Consider the following 18853-nt stretch of genomic DNA (forward strand, 5'->3'; position numbering starts at 1 on the left):
CTACCAAGGACCCAGGATTTGAGGGGGTCGCTGGTTCATGCTTACCGATTTTCGTTGGGAACGGGTCAACCTCGCGAACTTCTTCGACTACGCTCGGCGCACGAGAGAATACAATCAGGACAAAAACGAACCTGTTGGTGGCGATCCCACCTTCGATGCCGGGGAGATAGCGCTGACAGATGGTGGTCTCCCCCTCGCTTTCCTCAACTTCCTGAAACGACGTGGTTACCAACTAAGTACACAAGAGCAGATTCTGCTCGCGAGACTAAAACGATACAACCACAAAAGATACTGCCTGGTGCTGCGGAGGCTTGATAATGGCGACTACATAGTCTGCTATCTGGCTACTCACGGCAGAGCGTTCTTTGGTAAGAACATCGCAAATCCCATTGGACGGTTCTTTAGCATCGCTCTCGGCAGCACCCCCGAATGGCCACCCGGTACTGACCCCATCAAAGTCAGCCCTCGCTGGATTAAGGGCTCTTTCATCTACGGGGTCCCGGTCGTGCAGTCCAAATTAACTGTCCCCAAATACGGAACGGCGCGTCGCTTTATGGTGCAGTCCGGAGAGCTTCAAAGGCTGATGACATTCATTGAGAAGCGAATCAAAGTTAGTTTTCAGCCCATACCGTGCGTCGCACTCACTATATCTTACGTCCTCCCAGCTCTTTGATCAACATCACAAGAGGCTACGCAAAGGACATATAGAGCGTTTGTTCACCAACTTTGATGAGGACGTGTCTGCGGAGGACCTCAAACTTGCTGATTCTCTCGCGGCGAAGATCGCTGCTGAGGAAGCGACTCTTGCAGTGGCCCAGCAAGTCGACGACACAGAACACCCCACCGCTTTACCGCGAGATCCCGACAATATACCAACGCACGAATATCGGTCTAACAAACGACCCATTCGCTGGTTGAAACCAGATGGTTATTACAACAATGGGCGATATCTTATGGCCAACCTCAGGCACGACGTTATGCAAAGTTCGATTTACCTCAATCGCGCTCGTGTGATGTTCCCTAAAGTCAAGTTCAAGACGCTACCCAAGCCTTTCTACGCCCCAATGCTGCGTCGTGTAAATACCAACAGCCTGTTACGCATCGTTCCATGAGGTGAGGGCACTTCGCGATGCATTACTTCCAAATGTACCAATTGACTGATATAGCTAACAGCCTTTTATCCCTATTTACACGAAATAGCATGCGTATTCTCAGGCACATCTACCCTTTCGTCCCATCCTTTTCGAAGGGTGAAGCTTCGCCTCTATCTCGACAGGCCTGCCTACATTTGACAACTTCGACGAATTCTTTGACGGGGACATCGGAAGTGTTGAATTTGGGTTTGTTGCGCGAGCAGCACTGGGTCCGATGGTCGCTCCGTGAATCATCTCGGTCCGCCAATTGGGCGACTAGGAGGACATTAGGGAGTACAACATGGTTACCAAGCAAAGCCAGACGCTTCTCAATCAATATGAATAGCGATGATTTCTGGCGCTGTTGGGGTGAAATCGGTGCGGAAATAGTGAAATTTGTTCAGTATCGACAAGTAAAGAGCAGCCTTATCTAACATTACCATGATGGAGCGCCACAACGCAAGTAGGAGAGTCGTCCTACCCCATATACCCAATCGCCTCCATAATTTTCTTGTCTCCAAGGTATCATCCAGTATTATGCAGGTCAGGATAAAGCCAGGAAAAGTCGCTAGGTCGGTGACCTTACGACCTAACCTTTTCCACGGTCGGAGGCAATTATCCACGCGTTTGCCTGGGAAATAAGCACTGCGTCGAGGGCGATCTCAGCTCTGGTAAGTAAAGGCACCTGTTGGGCATACAGTGGGGTGAGCAATCATGCATCATGCACCATGAATGGTACAACATAACTCTTCTCATACCTCAGGCTGATTCTCAAGACCCCAAGGCTTACGTCCGTCAGTGAAAAGTGTTGAAATAAGCTGGTGAGGTCGCGCGAATTCCGAGTGAGCAAGTAGATATATTGCGTTTGGCTGGGACTCCAGCAAACGCATGAAGAAAATAATACATGCGCGCGACATGATACTACAGTAGTCACGTGCATCCCCTATACCCCTGTACCGCCAAGATTGCTGAAATCCAACAAAAAGGACTTCGCGGAAGGGTTCCGCCCTCGGGGAAGGGTTGTTCAATGAATGTGCATATTTTACACGAGAGAAATTTGCTGCGGGCTCCGTTAAAGTATCTTGAATACGATCTACCGTGTGGTGGATATCGTTTACCGTGTTTGAAGCTGAGCGAAGGTGGTGTTATTCCAATGCACAAGTCAAGGCGCTGAAGTAGACATTAATTAGGGGTATCGAAACAGATGTCAAGACTTAGAGCTTGTATGGAGTTCGTTATCTGCAGCTGCCATTGAGAACCGTGTGTTAAAGCTGCATGCAAGCCTTGAGCTTGAGGTTACTGGTGTAGTGCGGTGATCCTGTGGGGTGGCCCTGGACTACATTTGCGTAAGAACACCATCAAAGGGGCGGCAATCTCAGGGGAATAGTGATGCTTACGCCTTGAATGGAGCATTCCACTATGCTGTCAGGGCAAGACGGACGGCTCTAGCAACATCACAATCGTTCTGGGGGTCATGAAGCGCGTCGTGCAATGGGATACCGCCGTAGGAGTGGTCGCATCTTCAACTAATAAGTTGATATTTCAACTCGGCCTTGGATATACTATCCATATTTCTTAGTCCTTTCATGTCTCCCATGGGTTCAAATCGACCCTGATAGTATCTGAAGCTGGCGTTTGATTGGTATAGTTAACAAGCATTGGGTGGACAAAATATACAGGACGTGCGGCCCGAGAAAGCTAAAGTTGGATCCTTGTGTTGTTCATACTTCAAGCCGGGCGACGTTGGTCGCCACCACTGAGAACGTCTCGAGCGAAGACGGTCCTGCGATGCAATGGATCAACATTTTGCCAATGCTGGGGCAACAAGGTGCTACACACCAGCAACACTTCGATTGGCTGAGGTGAACGAGCTGCTGTCTGACGGGGGACTCAGCACTTTGGTAGCTTGGTCATACGACCATCCCTCCTTTGTAACGGCTGAGGGATGTTAATTCAGTTCTGCAGCAAACGAAGGGAGGGAGGGCGTAGTACCAGTCAATATCTGCTCAGGCTGCCAGCCCAAGTAGCTTTGAGCGAGGGACACTGGCAACGATGAATATGCTTTGGAGAGGAGAACGAACGTGCGACGACGGAACGCCTCTAGTATCGTAGTCAAACATGATGAGTAGTTTCAATCATTGATGAGTCGTAAGCACACCGCGCACCGACGAACGCCGTTATCATAGAAGCTACAAGCGATCCCAAGTTAGCATCCAGGAAATTGGGTTGTTGCGCTTGTTTAAACAAGGATTCTGCTCGGGAATATACAAGCGAGTGTTTCCTGTCTCTCGTCGCGCGAAGAAGATCATTTAGTGCTTTGACCAACGGTTGGGATGCGAGTTTATCGGGAAGTCTACTCAACGCGTACCGAGCAGGCGCGCTGTTTGAAACGGTTGAGGTGAGTCGTCCAGCCGAGTTCACGGTAGGCTCACAGGTTATCCACGATTAGATATGCGATAACAAGCGGCGCAGTAATGAGGAAACGAGTCGGACTAGTATCTCCGTCTCCCTAAGCAAGCACAACCGCTTCAGTTCGAGTGTTTCACGGGTTAGATATATCCAGAGTAACAAACATTAAGGTCACATCTCTCGCAAGTCTGAATGGCTGAGATATAATCTCCCTGGGCCACTAGATCGGTAATTGTAGGCAGTGTACTTTGATAGCAGTCAGGATGCGATGGGGGAGCACCAGGAGCAGGATTTGCATTGGGCGCTGCTGCTTCAGGCTCTGATGGGCCAGCTAGTTTGGCTGCGTCGCTGAGTTCTATCGCTGAGGTGGGTGGAGGAGTTGGTGGGGCGTTCACCATGGTCGTTGCAGAAGGAGTTGTTACTTGCATCGGACTTGCATGATCAATATTGCTGACTAAGCAAATCATGCCGTGCAGTGCTGTAGTGTACACTGACTGCTTGAAGATCGTGACTGACGGCGACGACGACGGCAATATCGACAGTCATGGACGACGAAATTGAATCCATCTTGTACATTGCCAGAGAAGTATCAGGTAATCGGACTCTGCAGGCCACCGCAGCCTTTTAATATCCTTCCAGTGTACAAAATCCCCCCAATGAAGGCCAACGAAGGCCATCGTGCCAACGAATGGGGCGATCTCAGCCAGCCACTGTGGAAAGGCAGGTTGAGGATTATGGAAAGGTCATCCGGAGTCAATATTGTGTTCGAAGATAGCCAAACTGGTGCGCGTGTACCTGTATCTACCCAAGCTCACCCTTGACCATGACGCCGACTATTCCTAGGCGAATGTACGTGATTCAGTCTTCAACTCGGAATCTTCCTCATTAGATTATAGTATTTGCAAGTGCAGCCTATGATCCAAAGAAGCCGTGTGTCGACGCCGTCCTAGACTCTTCTAGATACTTCGTCGTTCGCGTTGAGGATGGCGGTAGGAAGGCGTACATAGGCATGGGTTTTGCTGAACGCTCTGAGAGTTTTGACTTCAGTGCGTACTCTTGACTGCTTGCGCCCAATCATTGATCACAGGTCGCTCTGTAGATGTTGCGTTGCAAGATTACACCAAGTATGCCGTTCAATCATAACGCTGCAGTCACGCTGATTTCATGACTCTCCTAGGCGATGGAAGGCAGCTCAGAACCCTCCTTCATCAGAGTCTGACCCAGTAACGCAGGGTGAATCACCTCACATCCCACCTGGCCCGAAGAAAGACTATAGTTTGAAGGATGGCCAAACCTTTTCGATTTCGATTCCTGGTCGCAACAAGCCTTCATCTACCTCTCAGTTGTTGAACTCTTCATCGTCAACCTCGACGAGCAGTGGTATTCCCTTGCTGCCTCCGCCTCCAAAGCGTGGTTAATCGAGGCAAGGAATCTTCGGATCTTTGTCTTGGATATAATGTATTCCCTAGTCGACTTGAATGTCACCGAATCCCACCCCGAGTGCAATTCCCATTTGAAGCTCATGACGGCAACCAGTTGTTTGGATCGTCGGAATGGAATATACCTCGCCCTGAATTCTGACACCCATAACCTTGGGCTCAACTTCGGGGCACAGTCACTTCTTGATCGGCGATTGAGTGACTTTATGTATCACTTACCGCCCCATTATGATACCATAGACCTGTTGCGACACAGGGTTCTACTCCCTCAGAGTGAGTTCTGCACCTTTTGTCACGGTAGAATAGCTCCAGAATTGATCTTCCTTTCGTAGCAAACATCACGTTTGCCCGTTTCTACCGAGGTCGGAATCACTTCGGTGAGGTGGCTGTCAACGGTTCCACATACACAGAGCGGTAAGTAGTCTAAAAATAACTAGGCGGTAACGACCCTAGAAGCCCCAGGATCCGTCAGTAACTTTGTGTTGTCGAGCACGTGTGTATATCAAAAGTACCGTGAGCATGAGACTGGTCATACACACAGGTAACATAGCTGAATATTCCTTTACAGAACAAATTTTCACAGCAGGTCGTCACGTATGTGATGGGAAGGTTCACAATTTCACTTGTTAGCCGATGCCTGCATTAGCTCCATTTCCCTCGCAAACCGCACTATCAGTCCTCAGCGGCAGCAACCTGTCTCTGTCCACATTACCTGCTGTAGCCGACAATCTATGTTGTTCGAACTACACCGATCTTCACCCGAAGTGGACTATACTCAATGATATGTCCGACAGAAGCAAAGTCGCAATTCACAGTTTAGACAAACTCGGGGGAAATACCTCATGACCCAGTAGAGAATGTTGCGTGACCCTCTTCTTCCTCCTCCCCGACGTGTTTCCGTTCGCTTCATGCGGGTCAAAACCGGACTTTCAACCGATGGCGCGTTGGCACTTCGAAGTTCATGAGCCTCTGACTATAAAGGTTGATCTGCCGTGCTGCCAGATGCTGCAACAAGTCAAGGCAAAGCTTTATCGTCTACAAAATGTTCAAGTATTCTGCATTGCTCGCTCTGGTCGCTTTGATGCCCGCCATCGCCAACGCTCAATCACCACTCTACGGGCAATGTGGCGGTATTGGCTGGTGTACGTTCTCTATTCATTTGATAGATAGTAGGGATGGCTGAATCGTTCCTAATCTAGCGGGAGCTACGACCTGTGTCTCTGGTTCTTCCTGCCAGAAGCTCAATGACTACTATTCACAATGCCTGTATGTCCACTGTACTTAGCCCTCTTTCAGTTTGCTGATCGAGCATCGCAGTCCTGGTGCTGCTGCTCCAACATCTGCTCCAACATCTGCCCCGCCCACGTCTCCCACAGTTACGCCCACAGCCCCTGGCTCAAGCGTACCTCTGCCGTCTACCACCCCGACTGCTGGAAATCCCTTCGTTGGATACGAGGTAAGTCAAAGGTGCTTCGCTGTGTTGTGTATATTCCTTATGCCCCATTTTAGGCTTTCCTTAGCCCTTACTACCAAGATGAGGTCACGGCAGCTGTAAGCGCTATCAGCGACCCTACCCTCAAAGCCAAGGCTGCCAAAGTAGCCTCTGTGCCCAACTTCACTTGGTTCGACGTCATCGCCAAGGTTCCAACCCTAGGCGACTACCTCTCGGCTGCCAGTGCTAAACAGGCATCGACTGGAACCAAGCAGCTCGTCCAGATTGTCGTCTACGACTTGCCTGACCGTGATTGCGCTGCGCTGGCCTCTAATGGTGAATTCTCGATCGCTAACAACGGTCTCAACAACTACAAGGGCTACATTGACCAGATCGTGGCTCAGGTCAAGAGTGAGTGAATTAATCATGCTTACATTTGTCAAGGCCTAACGAAACATCACTATCCTTTCAGAGTTCCCTGATGTCCGCATCGTGGCAGTCATCGAGCCCGACTCGTTGGCCAACTTGGTCACCAACTTGAACGTCCAGAAGTGCAGTGGGGCTCAGACCGCTTACAAGGTTAGTCTCCGTCACTGCCGTTCTACTCACACATACTGATTTGTATTCTAGCAAGGTGTTACTTACGCTATGCAACAGCTCAACGCCGTCGGTGTTTACATGTACCTCGATGCCGGACACGCTGGATGGCTCGGCTGGCCCGCCAACTTGACACCTGCTGCTCAGCTCTTCGCTCAGCTCTACAAGGATGCTGGCTCACCACAATTCGTTCGCGGCCTTGCTACCAACGTCGCCAACTTCAACGCCCTCCGTGCCTCTTCCCCGGACCCAATCACCCAAGGCAACCAGAACTACGATGAGATCCATTACATTGAGGTACGAACTACGATATCTTGTACATCATTTCTTCTGACATATGCTTCCAGGCCCTGGCTCCGGCTCTCTCTTCTCAAGGATTCCCGGCTTCGTTCATCGTTGACCAAGGTCGCTCTGGTGTACAGAACATCCGTCAACAATGGGGTGACTGGTAAGACCATTTTGATACGACGAACGATGCGATACTGAACAGACCTCTTAGGTGCAACGTTAAGGGTGCAGGCTTCGGCATGAGGCCAACCACAAACACTGGCTCTTCTCTCATTGACGCTGTCGTTTGGGTCAAGCCCGGAGGAGAATGTGACGGCACTACCAACACTTCTTCCCCACGTTACGATGCCCACTGCGGTCTTTCGTGAGTGTTCTTCTGTGGTTCGATTAACTTTAACTTTAGCTAACGGGCTTGAAGGGATGCTGCACCCAACGCGCCCGAGGCTGGTACCTGGTTCCAGTCCTACTTCGAAACTCTTGTCAGCGCGGCCAATCCGGCATTCTAAATGTCTTCTGAACGCTGAGCGTGTGGCTGGTCACCGGGGGCTCGATAAAGTATTTACTAATGTATTATACCGCATTCGACAATTAGTATCTTTTTCTAGTTGACCTATAACCTTGTCTACTACGGAAAATATATGGAAACTGTGATAGGAATTTTACTTCAACTGAAGCGCTTGACACATATGGGTTGGCAAAACGCAAGTACTCGGGAGCCGCGCTCTAGCAGCCAACATGCGCTAAAACGAGCTCCTATGTTGAAGAGGAAAGCGTAACCGCGATTACGTTTATCGTGGGAAGTCGGCAAGCCGCCGGCGCCAACGCGTCACGCGTCCGTTTGTAATGCCCGCCATTTGAATTTCATCTCCACCACTCGAACGGCTGCAGGATCTTGCTTCATTCCATCCTATCTGATAAGCCTCAACGCTCTCAACATGCTGTCAAGGACATCACGGAATATTCTGCGTCAGTCGTCGAAGACGGTATCTGTGTCGGTGCGAAATGGCCGACGGGGTTTTGTGCAACCTTCCGGTGCTGAACGAGCGAGTGTCATGGATGTCCCCTCGACGTACCAGGAGGAATCCCATTTCACACCGCGGCCTGGTATGTACCCCATATACTACTAGAACTTGTCTCATTCGCAACTAGACATGTTGGGTTTCAAGCTAGATGTTAAACGCCGCGAGGGCTCGGTGAAGGAGAAAATACGGCCAATCTACCTTGACATGCAGGCCACGACGCCTGTCGACCCTCGGGTCCTTGATTCTATGCTTCCATATTTCACTGATCAGTACGGAAACCCACACAGTCGCACCCATGCTTATGGGTGGGAAGCAGAACAAGGTGTAGAGGAGGCACGCAAGGTATGTTGGTGCGGGTACAAATGTGTTCTCCACCTTACGTTTACCTCCTCTAGCACATTGCAGACCTCATTGGAGCTGATCCAAAGGACATTATTTTCACTTCTGGGGCGACAGAATCCAATAATATGTCCATCAAAGGCGTTGGGAGATTTCACAAGGAGAAAAAGAAACATATAATAACAACACAAACTGTGCGTCTTGCCCTTTTACTTTGCGACTCTAGGTGTTTACTACGAATTAATTTAGGAACATAAATGTGTACTTGATTCTTGTCGCAAACTGAGCGAGGAAGGTTTCGACGTCACTTATCTCCCAGTCCAACAAAATGGACTCATCTCTTTGGACGAGCTGGAGGCCGCAATTCGCCCCGATACGTCGCTTGTCTCTATCATGACCGTCAACAACGAAACGGGAGTTATCCAGCCAATCAAAGAAATCGGCGCCCTTCTTCGCAAACACAAGGGAATATACTTTCACACTGATGCTGCTCAGGCTGTGGGGAAGATACCCGTGGACGTCAATGAGATGAATGTCGACCTGATGAGCATATCGGGTCATAAGATATACGGACCAAAAGGAATCGGAGCTTGCTACGTCCGAAGGCGGCCGCGAGTTAGATTGGAACCCATTTTAAGCGGTGGTGGACAAGAGCGCGGACTCAGGAGTGGCACACTCCCTACACCACTCGCGGTTGGTTTGGGGGAGGCAGCTCGGATAGCCAAAAGGGAAATGCAAGTGAGTAGATTGCTTCCTGTTGGCCGGATGATGATACTTTGCATAAATATCTATTTCTTTACTGAGCAGAGTAAACCGGGTGTCCTTGATGCCGTCGTGGGTTTGGCTCTGCTTTGATTTCAACGCAGGGGTACTGACCCGAATGCTGTGGCTACGATTCTGCACGGTTTTATGGAAACTGACTTGTTGCTCCCACAGAGAGACCACGAACGCGTGAAGGGACTATCTCAGCGGTTGATAGATGGCATAAACTCCCAAGTAGAGCATGTCATTCGCAATGGCGATGTTCACGGCTATCCTGGATGCGTCAACTTGAGTTTCGCCTATGTCGAGGGAGAAAGCTTGTTGATGGCCCTCAAAGTAAGTTTGGGACATCTCATCAGCAGTTCCCCTCACTCACCTTCCTCCCTCAGGATATTGCGTTGTCGTCAGGGAGTGCTTGCACTTCTGCCTCGTTAGAGCCCTCATACGTTCTCCGCGCCCTAGGTACGTTTCAATACTCGGTTTCCTTGAGAAAGATGATTGCTTACCCTCCATCTGCAGGCGCTGCTGAAGACATGGCTCATTCTTCCCTTCGATTTGGCATAGGCCGCTTCACCACTGAAGCCGAAATTGATTTCGTGGTCAAGGAGATTGTGCGGGTAGTCACCCGCCTGCGTGATATGAGGTAAGATTATATCAGGTCCCTCGTTGAGCATCTCTGATTATGTTTCCCAGTCCACTCTGGGAGATGGTTCAGGAAGGCATTGATATTAGCAGTATTGACTGGTCGCAGCACTAAATAATTTTTGGCTTTACCCCTTGTATCATATACTATCTCTAAGTGTCCATTTTTTTGCTCGAGCTGTTCTTGACAATGGACCAGCGGACACAGAACAAAGGGGCTGCGGACACGCACGGACCAGTCTTGATATCAACCACTGATTTCGAACTCAGCTGATTTTCAACTTCTTTCTAACCAACATGGCCAGACGTCTTTACCTAGGCAGTAAGTTTTTTGGATTCACCACTGTCGAGTTTAGCTCAGCAGTATTGCGACAGGACTCCCCAGTGATACCCGTTCAGACGATGTACAAAAATTCTTCGAAGGTTACGGCCGAATCGTCGACTGCCGTGTCATGACAGGTACCAGGAGCGCCCTATGAACCAGAAGGTGACTGACTAACTCTACCCTATAATCCAGGCTTCGGGTTTGTCGAATTCGAGAACTCTAAGGTATATTAGTTTCGTGTTGGCCGTCCATCTTCTAATCTTACGACAGGATGCGGAAGACGCAGTGCACAACTTTAACGGCAAACCTTTCATGGGAGCCAAGTGAGTAACTGGACCACTCAAACTGTATAGCCAACTGACCTTCGCGTCCCCTTAGCATTGTGGTAGAATTTGCGAAAGAAAGTCGCCCCCGCCGCGATCCCTACGACGACAGACATGGGTATGACGACAAGATATGATAGGGCTTTCCTTTTGATAGACCCTTCTCCCACAGTGCGCCACGTTCTCGCAGACCCCCCGGCATCCGCCTCATCGTTTCCGGCGTTTCTCGGGACACAAGCTGGCAGGTATGAGAATTTTCCCTTGGTGCCGCCCCGAGCGTGGAGTTCCTGGTCGCCACCGCATTCCCTTATTCGGACGGTTGCTTCTCGGTGTTTCGATATCGACCCTCCCTGCTGTCAATCCACGATTTTCGCCAGAGGATACGGGGCCCTGGCATCGGTTGACCATTCTTGGACCCTGATTAACTTCCTCGTGGCTGTTAGGACCTCAAAGACTTCGGACGCGACGCCGGCAGTGTTTCCTTTGCAGACATCGACCGCGATAACGCAGGCCAAGGGTTGGTGAACCTTCGTTTGTTCGCTCTCTTTGCGTCGCTGACGCCCTTCCAAGGATTCTTGAGTACCTTTCTCGTGAAGATGCTGACCGTGCTGTGAAAGAATTGGATGGACGGGACTTACGTGGACGCCCCGTTCGTGTTGCCATCGATGAAACTGTGAGTTCCAATTAGTCCTTTTAAGGATATATTTATTGAAGAGCATTGTTCAGCGTGGTGGCCCCGATAACTATAGGCGTGATGACCGCAGAGATGACCGACCACCGCGAGAAGACAGATATCGTGACGATCGCAGGGAGTCTCGCAGAGACCGATCAAGGTCCCCAGCACGTAGAGCCGACTATGATGATCGTCGCCCACCCAGGTCTCCCCCTCCCAAGAGGGAGTATGATGATAGAAGGCCTGCAGGGTACGATGATTACCGACGCGGCGGTTATGATGACCGCAGACCACCACCTGATTATTATGAACGTCGCAGGGATGATCATGATCGTCGTAGGGATGACCGACGCCGCGACGATAAGGATGAATTTTACGAGGAAAGGCCCCCCAGGCAAAACGGCGAAGGTGGATGGGCCCGATAGATGGTGGTAGAGACCCAGGATTATGATCCCGACGGACCTCGTTCGATGGTGCTCGTCTTGGTTTGCTTCTCGTTCTCTCGAATATGCTACTATCTGTATGCGGACGGTGTACTGTGCTCGATACTCGTTGGTTTCCGCAAGGCTACTCGTCCCCCTGAGGTTTCGTCGTGCCGCTCGCCCACTGGAAGGCGCGCAACCAGGTCCTTTCTGTCCTACGTTGGATCTATAAGACCACTTCAACTCTTCCGGAAGAACTAAAGGAACTGGTCCATTACGTGGGCAAGGCTGTCAACAACCGCGGTTCCAACCAATGGTGCAACCAAATGGAGTGTAAATTACTTGGTTGTAATTAGATGATGGTAATTCAATCATAATCACCCAAGTACTAGAACAAGTTGCGAATCGTTTTCAATCCCTAGCCAATCTAATGAATGACCATCTTCGTCCTTACTAAGTTCAACTGTAGTTGTGCCCTCGTCAAGCAATATCCAAAGAAATGCAGTCTTCCTGCTGGCTTTCAGGGATTTCCCTATCTTGTTACGAAGCATGCGCAAAGTCATCGTGGGCAGGACTTGAATTACAGCGTCAGGCTTGCGAGTTGGAACTGTCAGAGTGCGTGCAGGCGGCTCCGAATACTGATATACTCGTATACCTAGAGTGGAATAAAGCACTTCGCCCAAAGAATGCAGAGACCCACGCACCGATGAGACGAGTACTCAATTTAGCACTAGACTCATGATTGTTGGTGACCACCGATGGCTCCCCGTGTTCTGAATGGATCATGAGCGAGGGATCGAGGAACGGATTTAAATGTCCATACTCGCACACAACTCCTGCCAACGAGGGTAATCTGCGGGCGATAGGTGGGACTGAAACCCATTTTTCGCCACATACGATAAGTAGAATAATTCACAATCTACCCGCTCTTTTGCGGATATCTAGACTTGTTGGTCATTCGGAACGGCTCGGGCAAAGAGGCTTCATGCCCACATTTACGCCATCGAGTATGACCAGAGAAGGCATGAGAGCGACTGTGATCTGCTTGGAGTACCTTGCATGAGCTTCACCTATTCACATATAGTAGTCAGGAACCGACGGGAGCCGTAATTGAGTGGCGTGGCGGGCAGACCAACAACGAATGGATTCAATCCTAGAGCCAGGGTTTTGAGCCCTGGGCACCAACGAGAAAGTGCGTCGATGTCACTCCAGGAGCAGAGCAAGTTGGATGGCAACGCCAAATGGTGAAGACCCTGCAGTATTTCGGATTGGCCCTCCGCGGGGTAAGGAATTTGGGCAATCCCATTTGAGCTTAGTAGCAGTCGTTGGAGACTAAAGCGAGATTGGCAACAGTTTGGATTGATTAAAAGGAAAGCGCACTTACGAAGGGAATATCTGCATTGCTTGACACACGGCGGGCCAGTCCTTGCATTCGTTGCTATCCAAATTGAGAGATTGCAAAACACATTCTCCCATGGCATCGCTAGTAACCAAATTATTCTCTAGATGAGTGAGGTAATTGTATCCCATTTCCAGAAAACGCAGTTTGGGGGTGTAGCGAATGACGTCAAGCATCGCACTCCAGGATGTGAGTGTGGCATTTAACTGTAATTCTTCCAGGTGCTGGAATGAAGCCGCCATCTTGGCGAGGTCCGATGGTTGCTGCAGACGGTTATGGCTAGACGCGGTTGCATGAAAAAACGCACAGGGACGTAAATGAGAACTTTACTTCAAGGCCAGGGACTGCAGGCCAGGCAGCTCAGCCACGATCGCGGCAACAACGTCCCAGCTCGGTAGTAAGCTATGAGACAGGTCCAAATTGCGTATGTCTATAAGGGCATCTACAACGGAGTGCTTGAAGGAGCTTGCTTCCTTACGTACTAGAGCAAGTTCTTCGTACGGTATCGCCTGGATCTGCCCTAGCGACCCTCTCGCCGTCGAGACTGACATCTCGCAATCGGTCCAGACGAGCTAATTTCTTCCGAATTTTGTCTAGGTGAGGCCCTTCGACCTCGATGGAACCGTTGGAGGAGCCCAAAATAACCTTTTCCTGGGTCGCGGCTCCGTGCAGCTGCTCAACATACTTGGCAGACAATGCTTGCAAGAACGAAACGCCATATGATAGATTCTGCGCCGTTGGGCGAATAAACGAACCCGAATTAGGAACGCTGGGGGTCGTATCGTAAACTCTAATGCCACTAATTGGACGCGATATTGATGCAGCCCACCTACAATTGAAGTAACGTGTCTCATTGTGGACGCCATCGTGCTTGCCCCGAGTTGGATCGTCCCATTCAATTCCTAGCCAAACGCCAGACGTGCCTTGGACATTGCCAACAAATCTAACGGTTCCGGTATTCCCAGCAAGGCTGATGCGCGTTCCCAGAGATGAGTCCATGAAACATGGAAGTAAGGAATCAAGATCAGTTCAAGATGAGCGCTCGCCCCATGAGCGCTTGTCTCACGGTCACGGGCGGTGACCCGGCATTGGTCTTCCGAAAACGGCGTAACACTCGAGTTCGGAGTCGCGTCGATTTCGAGTCAATGTTGGCCAGTTCCTTCAAGAGGATGGCTCGCAACGCCGCAGCCGCAAGCAAAAGAACCCAATCAATCTCAAGGCATCTCACGTCTATGACCTCGGCGTCGTCCGAGTCTTCGGAGGTACTCATTTCAGCTTTATCTTGTTCTCCGCATCATGCGCTCACATAGCCATTTGTTAGCAGCCCCCGGTTCTGTTCGAAAGCAAGCTTGCCATGAGAAAATATACTCTGAACCGCCCGGAAAAACTCAATGCCCTTGATGAATCCATGCTTGACCTTCTACGACCAAAAATCGAGGTTCGTGAACTACATGGCTATAGATCTTGCCTGCCTGGTGCTAACGCTACTTCTAGGAGTGGAATCAATCAGAACTTTGTGGGTCCGTCGTCGGCAGCGGCGTCGGTCGTGGGTTTTGCGCTGGTGGTGATGTCGTCAGTGGGTGTCATTGACTCTCAAAGACGACCCATATACTGATTTGGCACTCTTTTATTAGATGTCGTCGAGAATGCCGCGGAACCTAGCACACGACACAAATCTATAGAATTCTTCCAGAAGGAGTGCGTTCATTCTATGACCCTCATCCATTCCAGCTAACACACCAAAGGTTCGAAACGGATTACATTTTAGCAGCTCTGAAGAAGCCGTATGTTGTTATAATGGATGGCTTTACAAGTGAATATTCCGAGTCTCTCGCATCAGGTTGCAGATGCTAATGATGTTATCTAGTGGGGGGCGGCGTGGGTCTTGCCGTGCACGCTCCTTTCAGAGTGTCCACAGAGAAGACCGTCTTCGCCATGCCCGAGACAAAAATTGGGTACTGTCCCGACGTCGGTGCCAGTTACTTCTTGTCCAGGCTTGACGGAGAGATAGGCACATATCTCGGCCTCACATCTCAGATGCTGGGTGGTCGTGATGTCTTGTAAGTAGCTCAGCCATGTCTTATTTGTCCGACGTAACCACGGCCTTTGTCACAGTGAATCCGGCTTGGCCACGCATTATATCCCCTCGCGGCGCGTTCCCGTCCTCTTACAGCGACTGGAAGCTCTGGAAAGCCCTTCCCATGATGCAATCAACAATGTCATCGAGGAGCTATCGGAGGAACGGCAACCTAATGAATCCCTTCCTCGGTTGTCGGGTAACGTTCGATCAGCTCTGGACTCTGCGTTTGGGCATAACAAAGTGGAAGACATCATGAAAGACTTGGAGGCCTTTTCCATGGATGGAAATACTGAAATCCGAGCTTGGGCTGAAGAAACGCTTGCCGCGATGAACATGCGCAGCCCGACCAGCCTCAAGGTCGCACTTGAGGCCATCCGAAAAGGGAAACAGTTGTCACTCCTCGAAGCCCTCAACATGGAACTCAAAATAGCCACCGCGTACTGCGTGAGTCTTGATTAAGTCGACAGCACCCGGCGTGCCACTAATTCCGTACCGTAGAATGGAGCCAGTCCAGACTTCGCAACAGGCGTTCGGGCAGTACTCGTCGAAAAGATCAAAACGCGGCCTGCTTGGTCGCCATCTCGCCTCGAGGATGTCTCACCAGCGGATGTTGCAAAGTTCTTCTCCCGCGATTCGGCGTATCTAACTTCTGCACCGCGTTTGACACTTCCGGGCCATCTCGCCACTACACTTTCGAATCCTATGCAATATGCATTGCCATCTGAGGAGGAGATTGGTTCCGTTGTTCGTGGCTCTCACAAGTCAGGAGGTTCTAAGGGGCTACGTTTGGACGAGTTGATCGCGAGATTTGAAGACCTGCGCGGTGGTAAGATGGGTGTTAAGGAGAAGGTCACGGAGGTTGCAAGTCGTAAGTGCGAGGTTGTTGATAACGCCGATGGTAACTTCGTATGGCTCAAGTGGAAGTATCCTGCGAAACGGAGCGCATAAGTTTGATCATCAGTTGTAGTGTGCTTTGTTTGATCTAGTAGTACGCCAATTCCAACTCGTAACAATGAGGCATCGCGATGAATGGGGCATTGCCTGAAGTATCAGTTCAGTTCATCTGTCTGTTACCGATCTAGCTCGCGGCGCTAACCTCACGTACCTTACCTTCGGGCGTGTGTGTGGTATCATTGCAACATAATATTTGTGACGTCCACAAATTTTAAGCCAATAAAGAAGAGATGTGCGGGGTATTGGATGGGGATACCACCGATAGATGCCAAAAGCGATATAGCGTCATTCAGTAGTGGTCGTCGAGGCAATTTACAGACTAAAGGTTGCCAATGCGGAGGCAAACTGCCGACGGTGCAGGCTTTTTTCAAATTGTTTTACAGTGATAGACAGCTGGGCCCAGCACTTGGAGGTACAGCGTTTTTTTCCTGATCAAATTAAGTCACAAGACACTGCAAGGCACGCCAGGAGGAGTAAACTGTCCGACATTTTCTGGATCAGTGGCTACTACAGGTGACTACAGGTGACCACCAGCATCGCCCATAGCCATCGACACTGGCTATCAAATCATAATGGAATATGATGCAGATTCTATTCGTGCTGAATTGGTCATTGAATCTGAAGGATTCCGCAAAATATATTTGAAACAGTTAATTGAGTCTGCTGAATCTGATCGCGATCCATTTTATGACACAGATGAACTAAACGGAATCAAACCAGGGTTGCGAAATAAGCAGACGCGCACGGCAGTGGTCCGGCAGGGTAGCAGAGATCACCACCCCTTAGTATCGCAATACCACTCCGTAAGTGAGAAGGCATAATGAAGGGAACAGCTAGACCCAACCATTCGATCAGTGGCGTTACCTTGTCCGAAACATATAAAGAGTGTACTCAACGCGTCCATTTAGCTCTAACTTCATACCAAGATTCCTCCTAATCATTTCTACCATGTCTGCATACTTTACTATTCTTCCTTCGGCGCAGGAGCTCGGTCGTTTTTCATTGTCGCTGCTTAACTCTACTATCTTCGCCCCGCATCGCAGAACCGTGTTTAATCATCCGTCGTTGGCAGAGTTTGACATAGACGGGGAATCGGGATTCTTCCCCAGAGACCCTCTTCCCCCATTGCCAAGACCATTCGACATCTGGGAAGCCGCCCTCGATGAAACCACGGAACGCGTCAGCCTTGGCGAGGACGAATCAGACGCAGCGCTAGAGAAGCGAACTAATAGCGAAGCCTGGCGGCGAGCTATCAAATCGGTATGTAGGCACTTTGTAGCATCCGAGGAAACAAGATTGACCGGTGACCCTTCGTGTAGTGGCCGGTCATCGAGACGGAGGTTTTACACACCAATCCTCGCCTCTTGCAAAAGGCGCATCAGGTTCTGGCATGGCTAGTGCATTTCTACGTCCATTCGATCCCTCCAAGCAATGAAGACGCATCAATAACTGTCCCAAAGTCGATCGCAGTACCTCTTGTAGCCGTGTCGCGAGTGCTCGGAATAGCGCCAGTCCTTACTTTCGCGGACACCGTCTTATGGAACTGCGAGCCCGTGGACAAGTCTTGCCCCATCTCCTTAGAGAACATCCGCCCCAAGTACACGTTTTCTGATACCGACGACGAACGCAGCTTTTACATTGCATCAGCTCGGGCAGAAATACGAGGGATCGAGATTCTACGAATCATCGATGCGTTCCATAGTTTGCCGAACATGTCCGACTTCACATCTATTTCCAGAGTATCAAGGGATCTAGCGCGGCTAACGAAGGCAATCGAAGATATCAGCGAAATTATTCAATCGGTGCGAGCTGATTGTGATCCGCACGTGTTCTACTGGGAGATTCGTCCTTGGTTCGAAGGGAGCGACGCAAAGGGACCCCAGGAGCCTGGTTGGGTGTACGAGGGGGTGGATATGAGCGAGAAGCTCGACCTCAGCGGGCCTTCGGCCGGCCAGAGTACAGTAATACACGCTCTGGATATATTCCTCGGTATCGATCACAAACTGCAATACCGCCGATCACCTGCGCCATCGCCGGAAAACAAGAGGGCAGACAGAGGGTTTATGGCGAGAATGAGGCGCTACATGCCAGGGAAGCACAGGGAGTTCCTCGAGTACCTTGCTGCAGCTCCACGCCAATTGCGCGACCAGGCCCAGGAGACGACTGCCCTCAAGGAGCCCTACGATGCCGCGGTCATGGCGTTGAAGAAGCTTCGGGATATGCACATGCGTATTGCCTGCCTGTACATCGTCACGATGTCCAGATCAGCGCCCTCCGATCGGCCTGGATGCCCTGTCCTAGCGGCGATGGAGCGTCAGAGGGGACGGGCACCTGAAAAAGGCCCAATACGGGGCACTGGCGGGACCGAACTGTCCCTTCTTCTCAAGGCTGCACGAGACGCAACTAGACGGGCGGCGCTCAAAGGAAACTAGATCAATACGTTAAGATCAGCGTATTATAATACGGTACGATGATAATTTGCGGGCATACCTTACAATTCTACCGCAGCATCGGCCAAACACTGTGTAGCATAGAAGCCAAGATACTACCAGACCTGAAACCTAATTAGCAGAATAATCTAGTCGTAGCTTTGCAGAGTCCTTTTTCCGTTCGC

At 50.4% G+C, this 18853-nt stretch overlaps 9 protein-coding genes across 9 annotated transcripts; 7 read left to right on the forward strand and 2 right to left on the reverse strand.

Moving 5' to 3' along the window:
* Positions 1–37: 37 nt before the first annotated feature.
* On the forward strand, positions 38–1112 carry PC9H_000916 (uncharacterized protein; the record flags this gene model as incomplete). The annotated part of the gene is made up of 2 exons (XM_036770569.1): positions 38–610; positions 666–1112. 2 exons carry the CDS (start codon positions 38–40, stop codon positions 1110–1112), a joined length of 1020 nt encoding a protein of 339 aa, XP_036636414.1.
* A 1742-nt stretch (positions 1113–2854) lies between these two features.
* Positions 2855–3940, reverse strand: PC9H_000917 (uncharacterized protein; the record flags this gene model as incomplete). The annotated part of the gene is made up of 6 exons (XM_036770570.1): positions 2855–2916; positions 2973–3071; positions 3126–3233; positions 3299–3513; positions 3566–3642; positions 3707–3940. The coding sequence occupies 6 exons, from the start codon at positions 3938–3940 to the stop codon at positions 2855–2857; spliced, it is 795 nt and encodes a 264-aa protein (XP_036636415.1).
* Positions 3941–4086: 146 nt separating this feature from the next.
* PC9H_000918 (uncharacterized protein) lies at positions 4087–4960 on the forward strand (the record flags this gene model as incomplete). Its single annotated transcript, XM_036770571.1, has 5 exons — positions 4087–4135; positions 4182–4331; positions 4439–4588; positions 4642–4666; positions 4720–4960. 5 exons carry the CDS (start codon positions 4087–4089, stop codon positions 4958–4960), a joined length of 615 nt encoding a protein of 204 aa, XP_036636416.1.
* A 1063-nt stretch (positions 4961–6023) lies between these two features.
* CEL3_2 (Beta-glucosidase cel3A) lies at positions 6024–7804 on the forward strand (the record flags this gene model as incomplete). The annotated part of the gene is made up of 9 exons (XM_036770572.1): positions 6024–6123; positions 6181–6247; positions 6299–6437; positions 6491–6824; positions 6886–6992; positions 7044–7307; positions 7358–7458; positions 7510–7662; positions 7717–7804. The coding sequence occupies 9 exons, from the start codon at positions 6024–6026 to the stop codon at positions 7802–7804; spliced, it is 1353 nt and encodes a 450-aa protein (XP_036636417.1).
* A 429-nt stretch (positions 7805–8233) lies between these two features.
* NFS1 (cysteine desulfurase) lies at positions 8234–10178 on the forward strand (the record flags this gene model as incomplete). Its single annotated transcript, XM_036770573.1, has 8 exons — positions 8234–8402; positions 8448–8662; positions 8716–8853; positions 8909–9397; positions 9596–9757; positions 9811–9883; positions 9941–10064; positions 10115–10178. The coding sequence occupies 8 exons, from the start codon at positions 8234–8236 to the stop codon at positions 10176–10178; spliced, it is 1434 nt and encodes a 477-aa protein (XP_036636418.1).
* A 182-nt stretch (positions 10179–10360) lies between these two features.
* On the forward strand, positions 10361–11809 carry PC9H_000921 (uncharacterized protein; the record flags this gene model as incomplete). The annotated part of the gene is made up of 10 exons (XM_036770574.1): positions 10361–10385; positions 10439–10522; positions 10581–10612; positions 10659–10711; positions 10767–10829; positions 10884–10956; positions 11155–11228; positions 11282–11384; positions 11438–11634; positions 11704–11809. The coding sequence occupies 10 exons, from the start codon at positions 10361–10363 to the stop codon at positions 11807–11809; spliced, it is 810 nt and encodes a 269-aa protein (XP_036636419.1).
* A 374-nt stretch (positions 11810–12183) lies between these two features.
* PC9H_000922 (uncharacterized protein) lies at positions 12184–14204 on the reverse strand (the record flags this gene model as incomplete). The annotated part of the gene is made up of 9 exons (XM_036770575.1): positions 12184–12461; positions 12511–12579; positions 12630–12747; positions 12800–12876; positions 12939–13138; positions 13191–13484; positions 13536–13635; positions 13688–13974; positions 14035–14204. The coding sequence occupies 9 exons, from the start codon at positions 14202–14204 to the stop codon at positions 12184–12186; spliced, it is 1593 nt and encodes a 530-aa protein (XP_036636420.1).
* Positions 14205–14350: 146 nt separating this feature from the next.
* PC9H_000923 (uncharacterized protein) lies at positions 14351–16233 on the forward strand (the record flags this gene model as incomplete). Its single annotated transcript, XM_036770576.1, has 8 exons — positions 14351–14467; positions 14527–14643; positions 14700–14781; positions 14840–14903; positions 14951–15018; positions 15073–15265; positions 15321–15729; positions 15784–16233. The coding sequence occupies 8 exons, from the start codon at positions 14351–14353 to the stop codon at positions 16231–16233; spliced, it is 1500 nt and encodes a 499-aa protein (XP_036636421.1).
* A 954-nt stretch (positions 16234–17187) lies between these two features.
* On the forward strand, positions 17188–18671 carry PC9H_000924 (uncharacterized protein; the record flags this gene model as incomplete). Its single annotated transcript, XM_036770577.1, has 2 exons — positions 17188–17499; positions 17559–18671. The coding sequence occupies 2 exons, from the start codon at positions 17188–17190 to the stop codon at positions 18669–18671; spliced, it is 1425 nt and encodes a 474-aa protein (XP_036636422.1).
* Positions 18672–18853: the final 182 nt, after the last annotated feature.

Source organism: Pleurotus ostreatus, assembly GCF_014466165.1.
Source record: "Pleurotus ostreatus strain PC9 chromosome Unknown scaffold_1, whole genome shotgun sequence".
NCBI lineage: Eukaryota > Fungi > Basidiomycota > Agaricomycetes > Agaricales > Pleurotaceae > Pleurotus > Pleurotus ostreatus.